This window comes from Bufo gargarizans, chromosome 4, assembly GCF_014858855.1.
Source record: "Bufo gargarizans isolate SCDJY-AF-19 chromosome 4, ASM1485885v1, whole genome shotgun sequence".
NCBI lineage: Eukaryota > Metazoa > Chordata > Amphibia > Anura > Bufonidae > Bufo > Bufo gargarizans.
The window spans coordinates 96,172,853-96,188,264 of record NC_058083.1 but is presented as its reverse complement, the minus strand read 5'-3'; the positions used below and the strand labels follow the sequence as shown (position 1 = coordinate 96,188,264).

General features: G+C 40.0%; 1 protein-coding gene across 2 annotated transcripts in view; it reads left to right on the top strand.

The window, feature by feature from the left end:
- The window catches only part of LOC122935126 (saxiphilin-like), a 133,900-nt gene extending 118,851 nt beyond the window's left edge, over positions 1–15,049 (top strand). For both annotated transcript variants that reach the window (XM_044290889.1, XM_044290890.1), the window contains 4 exons: positions 3,658–3,722; positions 4,664–4,848; positions 8,101–8,299; positions 14,877–15,049. In XM_044290889.1, coding sequence (XP_044146824.1) covers positions 3,658–3,722; positions 4,664–4,848; positions 8,101–8,299; positions 14,877–14,917 — 490 coding nt within the window. In that variant the 3' untranslated portion in view covers positions 14,918–15,049. The remainder of the gene's footprint in view (positions 1–3,657; positions 3,723–4,663; positions 4,849–8,100; positions 8,300–14,876) is intronic.
- The last annotated feature ends 363 nt before the right edge of the window (positions 15,050–15,412 follow it).

Genomic DNA, 15,412 nt, shown 5'->3' with positions numbered 1-15,412 from the left:
AAGTGGTGTTTTCCCTTCCCTGGTGGTGGAAGGGTTAACTCCCTTTCTGTGTGTGTGAGACAATGGGTGTGTGTGTGGGTGTGGCCACTTAGGCCTATAAAGCCTCTGTGTTTGGCATGGCTCAGTGGGTTGCTTCAGCCATGCTTAGCTGGAGCAGCCTCCTGTGAATACCATCTGCCAGTGAGGGCCACCCTTGTGGTCATAAAACAAACAAACTGTGACTCTTAGGTTTATCTGTGAAGTTTATGTCTTGATGTTCAGTTGATGTGTTCCTTTGTCTCTGTTTATTTGCAACTACGGATGTCCTGGTTACCTGTGTGTTATGTGTGCTGTGTCCTCTAGTTGTTCTGTGGACATTAGTAGTGCATGCATGAGTTCCAGTCAGCGTGGCTGTGACAGGTACGTGTGGAACTAGTAGTTCGCCTGTCATATCTGTATGTTGTATGTGTTTCCCCATTCCTTGTAGCTTGGCCAGTGAGACCCCCTCCTCCGTGTCCAGAAGGAACAGGCCATCTTATCTTGACTCCTAGTTCAGGGACCGGTCGGAGGGTGAGTTAGGGATCCGGGGTTCCTGAGCATGGGCCCTCCTACCTTCAAGGTCGGCCCATGGAGCTAGGAGTTAGGGTCAGGTTAGGGACGCTTTAGGAGGTGACCTGCTCCCTAATCCTGTCGTCCTGGCCGAGCAGCCTAACATCTTCTGGCATCGCACGGCTGAGGGTTTTCCCCATCCTGCAATAGTCAACAACAATGCAATAGTCTTGTAACAAGAAAACAAAGTGTAATACAATTTATCACCGCTAGATAGTGCTATAACCACACTAAACACTTCTGAATTACTGTGATTGTGGCAGAAGACTATAATGATTTTCTAACCCTGCTAGACAGAACACTACTAGTCCTAAATTTAAATAAAGATAACCAAATCAAACAAATGAGTAAAAAATTCCATTCCACAATACAAAACAGCTTCATCTCTGTCTGCTTTAGGCTCTTCCACAAGATTTCTATAGCATTAAAGGGGTTGTCTTACTTCAGAAAATGGCATTTATCATGTAGAGAAAGATAAAACAAGGCATTCACTAATGTATTGTGATTGTCCATATTGCTTCCTTTGCTACATTGATTCATTTTTCCATCACATTATATACACTGCTTGTATCCAGGGGTTATAACCACCCTTCAACCCAGCAGTGGTGCCCGTGCTAGCACACTATATGAAAAGGCTGCTGCATAAAGCACATTCTCTTGAGATGAATATCACAGACAAATGTCCTTAGAATTTGCTGGTATAATTCAGAATTCATTGTTCCATCAATGATGGCAAGCCGTCCTGGCCCAGATGCAGCAAAACAGGCACAAACTTTATGTTACCACCACCATGTTGTACAGGTAGGATGAGGGTTTTATTCCGGAATGCAGCATTTTCCTTTCTGTCCACAAAACATTGTTCCACTAGCCTGCCTATTTCCTCAATTTCTGGAGGTACCGGAGGAAAAAGAAGAAATGCACATCAACATCCGTTATGTATAACGGAACAAAACGGAACCATTATTTTTGTCCATAGAAATGGGACTGAGCAAAACTGAATGCCTCTTAAAGGGTTCCATTTTGCATTCCATCCTAAAATTTAGTTATAACTCTGTTATAACGGAACCCTATAACGGAATTTTTAACGCTGGTGAGAACTCACCCTAACCAGTGTTATGCATGTTTAAAGATTTATGCGTTAGCATATACAGTACAATAACAGGACTGGCCACCATTATTTTGTCCTGTTTGTAGTTACCCCCAATAAAAGATACATTTTAAGATTAAATGGATATTTAGTTATGGTTACAGGATTATTGGGGTTTTTCTTTGCTTAGTTTGCTTAGCATTTGGGTATTCTGTGATTTCGACCCACTCCTGCCTTTGAATTAAAGTTACTGATGAGAAATAGTGACCAAATACTGACTTTATGAAAGTGGTCTAGGGCTTGTTTTACATGTTCTTAAAATGATTCAAGAATACCATAGGCTGCAATGCAATTGTGTCCCCTGAGTTCTGCGGCAACAAGATTTACTTCAGACACATATTAAAAATCTACAATAAAAAAGTGACGTTTTTGGAGGGTTTTTCCAATTTTAATGTGACTGTTAGGGGGTCAAAATGTAACCAGGGTAATACGAACAAGATTTGGGAACCCAAGGGGTAGACGATGGCTGCATATAGGAGCAGAAAGAGTGGGGTGGTGGCTGCACAGTTTTGTGGCTGTCTGCTTTGTCAGGTCAGAAAAAAGACATGCACACATGTCAGGAATACACAAGACTCGTACAGTATCAGCAGGCACTCACTTTTCATCTGAATACATGTATATTTATAAAAAAAAAAAAAAAGTACTTGTTTAAAAGCAATTAATTATTACTAGTGTGGCGACTCCTCAACCCAATTGCAATATCCTATGCTGTGTGGTATTATGCATATATAATTGACTACGTCGTACAATATATATGCGACAGTCCCAGTATTGGAGACACTGTAGTGTATTAGCAAACAATAGGGCAACTTGGGTTCAACAATTTAGGTCCGTGATTCCGGAATCAAATGATTAGTCCCCGTATTGCACATGGCACAATATGGTTCATAACACCGGAGTTATACTTCACTTATGGTATTAACCATATTGTGGCGTGTGCAATACGGGGACTAATCATTTGATTCCGGAATCACGGACCTAAATTGTTGAACCCAAGTTGCCCTATCGTTAATGTGTTAATACCCTACAGTGTTTCCAATACTGGGACTGTCGCATATATATTGTATGACGTAGTCAATTATATATGCATAATACCACACAGCATTAGATATTGCAATTGGGTTAAGGAGTCGCCATCAATAATTTTGCTTTTAATCAAGTACTTTTTATTTATTTTTTATAAATATACATGTATTCAGATGAAAAGTGTCTACTAAAGCTTGGGTGTAGCATAGCAAAGCACCGCTACCATTAAAGTCAGACGGTGGAGCCACCTCATTCAAGCCACACTCATACAGTATCAGCAATAGGTATTCCCCCAATGTCTACACTATTGTTTCAGGGACTTTTGATCAGTCCCTATACCTAAATTCACAATTCTGTCATCTGCCTAGGTTGCCCTGTGAACAACTTAATGTTTAGTTAACGTTGTTTAGTTACAATGTTTAGTTACAGATGTTTAGTTACACTTACTAATGTATTATTATTATCTATATTGCTTACTTCACTTGCTGGATTCATTTTTCCATCACGTTATACACTTCTCATTTCCTTGGTTACAACCATCCTGCAATCCAGCAGCAGTGGCCGTTCTTGCACACTATAGGAAAAAGTGCTGACCTCTCTGGTGGCTGAGACAGTGGGAGCGCACATAGGCTGGTGCTTTTTCCTATAGTGTGCAAGCACGGCCATCTCTGCTGGATTGCAGGGTGGTCATAACCATGGAAATGAGCAGTGTATAATGAATATGATATGGAAAAATGAATCCAGCCAGCAAAGGAAGCAATATGGATAATAATAATACATTAGTAAGTGCCTTGTATTAACTTTCTCTACATAATAAATCCTATTTTCTGAAGTGACACAACTCCTGTAATACAGTTTTGCATTTATTTTGACTATTGCTTGTGTTTTCCCTCTAGGTGTTTAGTGGAGAAAGGAGATGTGGCTTTTGTGACTGACAGTGACGTATTTAAAAACACAGATGGTAAGAAAATGTTACACTCCTGTAATGCACTGTAGTCTACACTACTGGTGCATGTACAAGGCATCTGCCTCCCGAACAGCATAGACAACTACTGCACATGCACCTGAAAGAAGGAGCGAGACAGTAGACCAGAGGCCAGTATATTAATCTGTGTTTGTTGACAATATATATGCATTGGGGGTACTCTTTCTCATTATGCAGGGCAATGAGTGTGCGGAGTACATGTGTACAGTATTGTAAGCCAGCCACTGCCGCTCTGGGTTTCTGGGAAAGATATTCAAATTAGCTTTTCTAAGCCTATCTGATGCCAGCATATGTTAGACAGGATAATTTGCATATATTCCACAGAATTCAAGAGGAGCGTTTTCTAGCCTCCAATAGCCATCACATATATTGACTGGTCTCCATAATAGAAATAGTACCCACCCAGAGGACCCCAAGACTTTGAAACTAGAAAAGCTGTAATCAGAAGATTTTATGTTCAAATCCCCTTAGAGGGCCAAAAAATGGCTTTGAAAAAATGTAAACATGTTTAAAAGCCCTCATACAGCTCTGTAGATGTAAATATAAAAAGTTATATCTGCCGAGTCAGAGACTAGACATGGTGGTGCTGAAATTCCCAGGCCAATAAGCAGAGCCAACATTAGAGCATCTCCCTGCTTATTGGCCAGCTGTATCTGGCTTAAAGGCAGGGAGCCAATACGAAGGGTGGGCTTTACCATACAATACTTCCTTCTTGCTTCAGCGTAGATTGGCTTGTAACACTAGCAAGTTAGGGGGCGGGGTCATTTAACCTCGCCAGGACCCCCAACCTTACAGGCCCATAGCAACTGCACAGTCTGCCTCCATTGGCGGTACACACCAATTATTCCATACATATGAAAAAGGGTGTATATACATAATATATGTATAATATATGTATTTCATTATTTATCCTCCAGGTAACAACCCTGCACTTTGGGCAAAGGATTTAAAATCCACAGATTTTGAGTTATTATGTCTTGATGGCTCTCGAGCCCCTGTCACTGACTATAGAAACTGCAATCTTAATGGCAACCCCAATCTAAGTGTCGTTAGCCGGGAGGAGAATGTCAATGATGTAGTAAGAATTTTTCTTAATCAACAAGTAAGTGTCTCAATATGGCTTTAGAGAGGTTGATGAGTAGATATGGCCTTGCGGTTCGCCCGGCGGTGCTTTCGCAGCGAACCCCAAGGTTTTTCGCTGAGGGGCATATTGAGTCCATGAAAGATTGAACTTTTTGTCACAAGTTAGCGGAAAGAGATACTTTGTGAGAAAAAAAAAATAATAAATCAATTTCCGCTAACTTGTGCCAAAAAAAAAAAAAAAGGTTCTATGAACTCGTCATGCCCCTCACGGAATACCTTGGGGTGTCTTCTTTCTAAAATGGGGTCACATGTGGGGTATTTGTACTGCCCTGGCATTTTAGGGGCCCTAAAGCGTGAGAAGAAGTCTGGAATCCAAATGTCTAAAAATGCCCTCCTAAAAGGTACTCATTGGAATTTGGGCCCCTTTGCGCACCTAGGCTGCAAAAAAGTGTCACACATGTGGTATCGCCGTACTCACAAGAAGTAGGGCAAAGTTTTTTGGGGTGTCTATTCACACATACCCATCCTGTGTGTGAGAAATATCTCTGTAAATGACAACTTAAAAAAAATTATACATATAAGTTGTCGATTTACAGAGATATTTCTCTCACCCAGCATGGGTATATGTAAAAATACACCCCAAAACACATTGCCCTACTTCTTTTGAGTACGGCGATACCAGATGTGTGACACTTTTTTGCAGCCAAGGTGCACAAAGGGGCCCAAAGTACCATTAGGATTTCACAGGGCATTTTTTACGCATTTGGATTCCAAACTAATTCTCACGCTTTAGGGCCCCTAAAATGCCAGGGCAGTATAAATACCCCACAAGTGACCCCATTTTGGAAAGAAGACACCCCAAGGTATTCCGTGAAGGGCATAGCGAGTTCATAGAATTTTTTTTTTGGGGCACAAGTTAATGAAAAATGATTTATTTTTTCTTACAAAGTCTCATATTCCACTAACTTGTGACAAAAAATAAAATTTAACATGAACTCGCCATGCCTCTCACGGAATATCTTGGGGTGTCTTCTTTCCAAAATGGGGTCATTTATACTGCCCTGGCATTTTAGGGGCCCTAAAGCGTGAGAAGAAGTTTGGAATTCAAATGCGTAAAAATGCCCTGTGAAATCCTAAAGGTACTCATTGGAATTTGGGCCCCTTTGTGCACCTAGGCTGCAAAAAAGTGTCAGACATGTGGTATCGCCGTACTCAGGAGAAGTAGGGCAATGTGTTTTGGCATGTATTTTTACATATACCCATGCTGGGTGAGAGAAATATCTCTGTAAATTGACAACTTTGTATAAAAAAATTTGGAAAAGTTGTCATTTACAGAGATATTTCTCACACACAGTATGGGTATATGTAAAAATACACCCCAAAACACATTGCCCTACTTCTTCTGAGTACGGTGATACCACATATGTGACAATTTTTTGCAGCCTAGGTGCATAAAGGGGCCGAAAGTCCAACGAGTACCTTTAGGCCTCTTTCACATGGGCGTTGCGGGAAAATGTGCGTGTGCGCTGCGGGAATACACACAATTTTTTAACCCCTCCAGCACTATTTTACTATGCATTCTGTATTCAGAATTCTATTATTTTCCCTTATAACCACTTGCTTGCGGATGCTTGCAATTTTTACGCAACCCCATTCATTTCTATGGGGCATGCGTTACGTGAAAAATGCTCAAAATAGAGCATGCTGCGATTTTCACGCAACGCATAAGTGATACGTGAAAATCACCGCTCATATGAACAGCCCCATAGAAATGAATGGGTCGGGATTCAGTGCGGGTGCAATGCGTTCAACTCACGCATCACATCCGTGCGGAATACTCGCCCGTGTGAAAGGGGCTTTAGGCTTTACAGGGTTGCTCACAATTAAGCCCCGCCCAAAATGCCAGAACAGTAAACACACTACACAAATTACCCCATTTCGGAAAGTAGACACCCCAAGGTATTCACTGAGGGGCATAGTGAGTCTGTGGGAGATTTTTCTTTTTTTTTGCCAGAAGTTAGCAGAAATGGAAACTTTATTATTATTATTTTTTCTCAGAAAGTGTCATTTTCTGCTAACTTGTGGAAAAAAAAAGTCATACATGAACTCACCATGCCCCTCTGCGAATACTTTGGGGTGTCTTCTTTCTAAAATGGGGTCACTTGTGAGGTATTTATACTATCCTGGCATTCTAGCACCTCAAGAAACATGACAGGTTCTCAGAGCTGCTTCAAAATGCACTTATTGGATTTTTTTTTATCAAAGACATGTAGCACAATATATTCTGACACAAACTTGTATAGAAATGTAATTATATTTGAACAACTTAACCAGAGAAAGTTAAAAATACACTTTTTTTGAGAAAATTTTGATTAATATAAGAAAAATGAAAAATCTCAGCAGCAATCAAATACCACCAAAAGAAAGCTGTATTTGTGAGAAGAAAAGGAGGTAAAATTCATTTGGGTGCCAAGTTACATGACCGAGCAATAAACCGTTAAAGTAAACCGTTAAACAGGTCCCTTAGGCCCCTTTCACACGGGCGAGTTTTCCGTGCGGGTGCGATCCGTGCGGCGAACGTATGGCACCCGCACTAAATCCTGAACTCAGGAAGGTGGGATGGAGCGGTAGAGAGCTGGTCATGGAATTAAAAAAAATCCTTAGACCTGGAACACTCCTTTAAAAAGTTATAATACCCCTAATTGACACCTTGAATAGCCATAATTCTGGGAAGGTCCACTCAATAAGTAATAGTGTTCCTCACTGAAGTGCAACCTTTGTACCCCACAAAAATTAAATAAAACCTGTACTTACCTCAACACAATCCCCTGACATGACCAAGTCTCTTCTTCAGGTAGTATCTTGGAATAGGTGGTGCCTCACTTTCACAGGGATGCTTTCATCCTCTGCATGGTACCGAGGTCCTGTAGACAACAGGGTTAATATGTCCTGCAGCCTAGAGGGTGAATGATAGGGCAGGGAGCACATGGGTTTATGCTTATAATATAATTCAGCTGTATCAATGTGATATAGAGTGATTGAGCCTGAGGCTCCCTGCACCCCCGATAGCTATGCCTATGGTTATCAATGTATAGTTTGCGTGGGTAAAAACACATTTTTATGATCTACAAAAAAATGCTCAGATGCAATATATAGATATATGTGCTAGGCAATGAATATAGAATTTTTGTCTTTCTACTGAATATTGATGCATTTATAAATATGGCAATTTGCTACTGGATTTCTAATCCCAATATTTTCTCCTGTTTAGTCTCTCTATGGCAGGAACGGATCTCAGAAGGACATATTTCAGATGTTTTCAAGTTACGGTGAAAACCTCCTCTTTAGTGATGATGCACAATGCATGATAGAATTTGACATAATAAAAGGAAGAGACTTGATTGATGATATTTTGGGCGAACACCTTTCATCAACTATGCTCAGATATAACCCATGCTTGCCAATATCGGGTAGGTTGTGTTTTGGAAAACTGATATATAGTTTTTGTATTATTGTACTATTTATTTTACTATAGTTGAGTCCAATTGCACAACCATATTTTAGGTCCGCATCCAATCCGGATCCATTAAATTCAATGTGGCCGCAAAAGATGCAGACAGCACACAGTGTGCTGTCCGCATCTGTATGTCCTTTCCGCAGTCCGACAAAAAAGATTTTATGGACAAAAATAGACATTTCTAACAAAGGGCAGGATGTTCTGATCCGTAAAATGCGGAACGTTTAGGGCCGATATTTGAATTTTGCGGCTCCAGTTGGGTGAATAGGGCCAAGTTAATGATTATCGACATCTTTGGGTCGATTTTTATTATTGCTTTCTTTTTTGTTATTGGTCTTGAAGATTTTCAATGGTTTGCCTTCTACAGCCTTCAGGAATAATTGTCTTCTTTTCAGTGAAATCCATAAGAGAGCTGCAATAGCTTAGGGCTCATGCACATGACAGTATGGTTTTTGCGGTCTGCAAAATATACGGATGATATCAGCGTACATTCCGTATTTTGCAGAATGGAACAGCTGGTCCCTAATAGAACAGTCCTATCCTTGTCCGTAATGCTGACAATAATAGGACTTGTTCTATTTTTTTGCGGAACGGACATACGGAAATGGAATGCTCATGGAGTAACTTCAGGTTTTTTTTGCGGACCCATTCAAATGAATGGTTCTATTTACGGTCCGCAAAAAAAAATCAAATAGACACGGAAAGAAAATACGTTTGTGTGCATGAGGCCATAATCTGTAGCCCTTATCTGTTAACCCATGATAGCTAATAAACACTCATTAGTTTGATTACAATTCAGCTTAACCCCTTCCCCCCGGAGGATTTTTGGTTTTTCGTTTTTCATTCCTTGCTTTTCCGGGTCTACAACTTTTTTTATTTTTCCATTCACACAGCCATATGAGGGCTTGTCTTTTACAGAACAAGTTGTACTCTACTCTAATGGCACCATTTAATATTGCATACGATATAGTGGGCGGCTGGAAAAAAAATTCCAAATGAAGTGGAATTGGAAAAAAAAAAGTCACTGTTTTATGGGTTTTGTTAAACTGACCTGCTACCTTAATTTTCCATGTCAGTGCAACTACAATGGTACCACGTTTGTATAGTTTTTCTTGTTTTAATATATGATAAAAGATAAAAACCTTAAAAAAAATAGTTTTTTTTTATCGCCATATGCTGAACCCTATAACTTTTTTGTAGTTACAGTATGTGTAGCGAGCTTTGTGGGGGTCATTTTTTGTAGGGCAATCTGTAGTTTTCATTGATACTATTTTGGGGTGTGTATGACTTTTTGATCACTTTTTATTCTATTTTTTGGTAGAGGTAAAGCAAAAGAAACTGCTAATCGACATTTTAATTTCTCCATTTGGGATAAATATTTTTATATTTTACTAGTAAGGGCATTTTCACATGCAGTGAATTCCCATGATATTTTCTTTCTTTTGTTTATCTATTTATCTACCCCTCTTCCCCGGCTCCAATGTGCTATCGGCTACATTATAATCTGCATATATTTGCGAGTCACCCTCACCTGTCTCTTGTGCACATCCCTGGCCTCTCGCAACATGTGCTCCCACTAGTATTGAGCAAATCAAAGCCTCCGAAGTGGAACTCGTTAGGAAGTTTAGGCAAAAATTGATTTGCAATGAATCCGAATTTCCTCGCGCTTCGTGGTAAAGAATAATTTGGGGGAGTCCACCTTGTTAAATAGATCAGCAATTCTATTACGCCTTGATTCCCAAATTGCTGTGAATAAGCTGTCTAGTTCTACTGTTATTGGGGTGTCCGCCTTGTTTAGTAGATAAGCAATTCTATTAGGCCTTGATTCTCAAATTAGGGTGAATAAGCTGTCTAATTTTACTGTTATTGGGGTGCCCACCTTGTTTAATAAAAACATTGGGACACAGGTCTTGCAGGGCGCACGGTGTTTCTTTTCTAAAGACTGCTGTATGCTTTTCTTTGGGTTTAGCTAGGGATTAGCTAGGACATTTGGTGGCCTGCATGATGATTCGCACTTCCATATACTGTATATGTGATCTGCCTGTCATACTGATACACAGTAACTGTTTCACTACCAGAAAGGACTAGCTATGCATGTTGCTGCAATGCACAGCCCGGGATATAGCTGATTTAAAGCGCTTCATGGTGAATTAATTTGGAACAACGCAAATTTTTGGAATATTCGTCGAAGCAGCTGAATAGAATTTTTGAAAACTTTGCTCATCTTCCACACATCCTCCATCATCGCTGAGAAGCAGAGCAGAGCTTGCGGCAAACATTACTTGGCTAACAGATGGCACAGCAAAAGCAAGAGGCAGGTTCAGGACAGGTGAGGGCACAGAGTCAGTTCCTTGGCCATGCCAACTAAGCATGGTGTCAGAGGACCCCATCAATTGTTGGCTAATAATACATTTAGTGACTATATATTACCAACATACAGAGACTAAATAAAACCGACATACGGGATAATAGCCCATACCACAACTGTATAACAAACACTGTAACATTATACCCCAAGAGACACTGGTGTGGGAGCAGCCTGGAGGCTGCAGGAGGTCGGGCTGGGAAAGCCGCGTCTCATCACGGATGTGAACTGTGTTGCGCTTTAGGTGAGTCAGGGAAACCTATATGTTTAGGTAGAGCCCAGACGGGCAAGGTATTTTATTTTGGCTTTGTATGATTTATGTTAGTTTTGCTGAGGTGCCAAATAAAAGCGATGTTTGGACCTTAACCCCTTAAGAACCGGGGCTCATTTTCACCTTAAGGACCAGGCCGTTTTTTGCAAATCTGACCAGTGTCACTTTATGTGTGACTAACTTTAAAACACTTTTACTTTTCCAGGCCATTCTGAGACAGTATTTTCATCACATATTGCACTTCATGACATTTGTAAAAATGTAGTAAAAAAATAGCAAATTTACCAAAAATTTGCAAATTTCCAAGTTTCAATTTCTCTACTTCTATAATACATAGTAATACCTCTAAAAATAGTTATTACTTTACATTCCCCATATGTCTACTTCATGTTTGGATCATTTTGAGACTGCCATTTTATTTTTTGGGGACGTTAGAAGGCTTTGGAAGCAAATCTTGCAATTTTTCTGAAATTTTCAAAAACCCACTTTTTAAGGACCAGTTCAGGTCTGAAGTCACTTTGTGAGGCTTAAATAATAGAAACCACCCATTCTAGAAACTACACCCCTCAAGGTATTCAAAACTGATTTTACAAACATTGTTAACCCTTTAGGTGTTCCACAAGAGTTAATGGCAAATGGAGATAACATTTCAGAATTTAGATTTTTGGGCAAATTTTCCATTTTAATCCATTTTTTCCAGTAACAAAGCAAGGGTTAACAGCCAAACAAAATGCTAAATTTATTGCCCAGATTATGTAGTTTTTAGAAACACCCCATATGTGGTTGTAAATTACTGTACAGGCACACAGTGGGGCGTAGAGGGAAAGGAGTGCCGTGTGGTTTTTGGAAGGCAGATTTTGCTGGACTGGTTTATTTACACCATGTCCCATTCGAAGCCCCCTGATGCACCCCTAGAATAGAAACTCCATAAAAGTGACCCAATCTAAGAAACTAAACCCCTCAAGGTATTCAAAACTTATTTTACAAACTTTGTTAACCCTTTAGGTGTTCCACAAGAGTTATTGGCTAATGGAGATAAAATTTAAGAATTTCAAATTTATTGCAAATTTTCCACTTTAATCCATGAATGATTTGAGCAGGCACCTTGTTCTGATCACTGCCCGGGACATCAGGTACACCCTGTGTCCATAAGAGGTTAAAATTGGTGTCTGGCGAAGATACTTATGTGAATGACCCCCAGAGAAGAGCTAACCCTCCACAGCAGTAATTAGAATATTTTTTTGCACTACGTGCGACTTCACATTTTAGCAGGTCTGGCTACAGATTATTGATTGGTGCACTAAGTATTGTTGTGAAGTTGACATTGCTTCCTTCTCATTGGCCCACAAGCAAGAAGTAGAGAGAAATCATGTGTTCAGATGGAAAAAAATGCTGAATATTTGATATAACAAATATATAACACTATATTCTAAATATTCATGAATATTCATGAAAGTGGCGATATTTGCGATAAAAATTTGTTTTTCGAAAATTCATGCTCAACACTTTTCATTGAAGCATGAGAAAACTCGGCTTTGTTGCGAATCAAAGTTTTCCTAAACTTCAGACGGAATTCACTTTGCTCAAAACTATCTCTGAGATGTAAATTCTCATTTAATATAAAAAATACTTTCATGTGATGGTGTTGTGGTCATGGCTATAAAAATGTTTTGGTAAGGCCTCATGCACACGGCCGTTGTTTGGGTCCGCATCCGAGCCGCCGTTTTTGGACCCATTCACTTCAATGGGGCAGCAAAAGATGCGGACAGCACTCCATGTGCTGTCCACATCCGTTGCTCTGTTCCGCGGCCCCGCAAAAAAAAATATAACATGTCCTATTCTTGTCCACACACATAAATAGGCATTTATAGATCCGTGGTTTGCGGACCATAAAAAACTGAACGGTCGTGTGCATGAGACCTAAGGTAGATGTTTCCTTTTTTCTTTTATTGTTCTGCAATGAGAATTCATTCTTATTCTCAGCTTCTGACCATATTGACCTACATAGAGACCCTCATTAAGGCTACATGCACATGACCGTGCCGTTTTTTGCGGTCCGTAAACCGTGGATCCGTAAAAAACAGAAGCCGTCGCGTGCCTTCTGCAATTTGCGGAACGGAACAGGCAGACCATTTTAGACATGCCTATTCTTGTCAGCAAAACGGACAAGAATAGGACATGCTATATTTTTTTTGCGCGGCCTCGGAACGAAGCAACGGATGTGGACAGCACACGGAGTGCTGTCCACATCTTTTGCAGCTCCATTGAAGTGAATAGGTCCTCACCCGAGCCGCAAAAACTGCGGCTTGGATGCGGACCCGAAAAACAGTCGTGTGCATGAGGCCTAAGGCTCTACAGATTTTGGTTGTCAGTTTCTAGTAAAGGTACTAGATGGTTTTCTTGTTTTCCTTTGTATTATAGGAGCTCCATTCTTGGTAATTTGGGTAATTTTAATTTGCACTGCAATTAGATGGTATCCTTGCTCATCTCTATCTGTAGGATTTGAATGAATGCGATTGTATCTGATAATTTGACTTTAGATGATGATGTTTGTTATGTGTTTGGGGTGAACACTGTCCCATCTGAGTTATTCTGCGTGGTCAACTGGCTTCCGTGAAACAAATTATTTTTCTAATTGTCTTGTATCTTGATCATGCTATCCACTGACATGTCAAACTGAGTGAAGCATTCATGGGATGTTTTTAGCTGCTGTTCAGATTCATTCCAGATGTAGGAAGTTAGGGTTAGGAAGGATAAGAAATAACTTTCAAGCTTGGCCATGAACAGATTTGCACACTATGGTACCATTTAACTTTGCCAGTAGGTACGTATGTACTGTCACCCAATGAAAAGTAGTTATAGGTTAGGTATGAGGATGAATTTTCTAAGCTCCACCACAGATTCAGGGCCACCCTGTGTGGAATATTGGAATATAAAGATTTCTCATCCATGGTAGCCAGGATAGTTTAGCCTAATAGGATCTAATCCAGTCTATTTACAGTGCTGTTTAAAAGTTTGTGAACTTTCCATATTTTTGCATACATTTGACCAAAAACTATATAAGATTTTCACTTAGGTCCTACAAGTAGATAAAGATAATGAAATCAAACAAGTCAAAAATTTTAGCTTTCATCATTTATATATTGATAAATTGATAAAATGATCCAAAACTAAATATCTGTGAGTGGCAAAAGTATGTGAACCTTTGCTTTCATTATCTGGTGTGATCCCCTTGTCAGCAATTACTAAAACTAAACGCTTGCGGTAATTGTTGAGTTGTCCTGCACATTGGCATCCCATTGACTGAAAAAAGAAATGTTAGAAACACAAACCACAAGCATGAAAAAAAAAAAACACGGGCATAGATACATACAGTAGACAGAAACATGACACAACTTTTGGCATAGTAGAGGAGGAAACAAAGTATCTCAGCACAGTAGACTTACATCTGATCATTATATTGAGTAAGGAAGGTATATGAATATGCCTCTGACAGGACCACCAGACACATAAGGGCCGCAAACAGACCCACAGCTAGTTAGGCATCACTGTCTACTGACCCATTTTCCGAAGAAAAATAACCTGCGCTTTGTATTGCGTGAACCCAATGAACTTCAAGGGGGCTGCAAAAAATGAGGACACCGCTCCGTGAGCTGTCCGCATCCTTTTCTCCGTTTTGTGGCAAAAAAATAGAACATGTCGTATTCTTGTCAGTTTTGAGGACAATAATAGGAATTTCTATTATGGACGGCCTGTCTTGTTCCGTAAATTGCGGAATGCACACGGCCAGCATCCGTGTTTTGCGAATCCGCAACTTGTGGCCCGCAAAACACGGCGCGGTCATGTGCATGCGCCCTAACTATAATTTTTTCTTTGTGTCTTTTTTATCCACAGAACTACGGACAGCTTGCACCTTCCGTGCTGAGAAGATCTAAAGATCTAGTCCTGGTCAAGGATTGTCTTATATATTCATACTCATTTATCTCCTTGTTATTCACCATATAAAATTTATGTTCTGCCTTCAATTGTTATATGCCTTTCATCTTACAATAAATAGATGAAAGATTTTCTTTATGTCATGTCTTCTTTTCCATACATCACATCAGTATAGTCACTTCTATGTACAAATCCAGGAAAATAGAAATTAAGGTGGACATGTCTCTCATAGATTTGGCCCATCTACTGTGGTGGCCTCCTAACTGCCACAGTTTTAAGTCTTTATTCCTGCCAGAAAACTCCAGTTAATAAAGATACAGTAAACGTGGGGAACCTGCTCTGCCATCTGGTCAAGTGGCATGAAGGGAGAAAAGTCACAAATTTAGCCACACAAATGGGTGTGACAATGTTTGTCAGCCATTTACTCCACAAAAGAGTAAATGTCCCCACTGAATGTTTGGTATAAAACCTCTATTACATTAAAGGGGTATTCC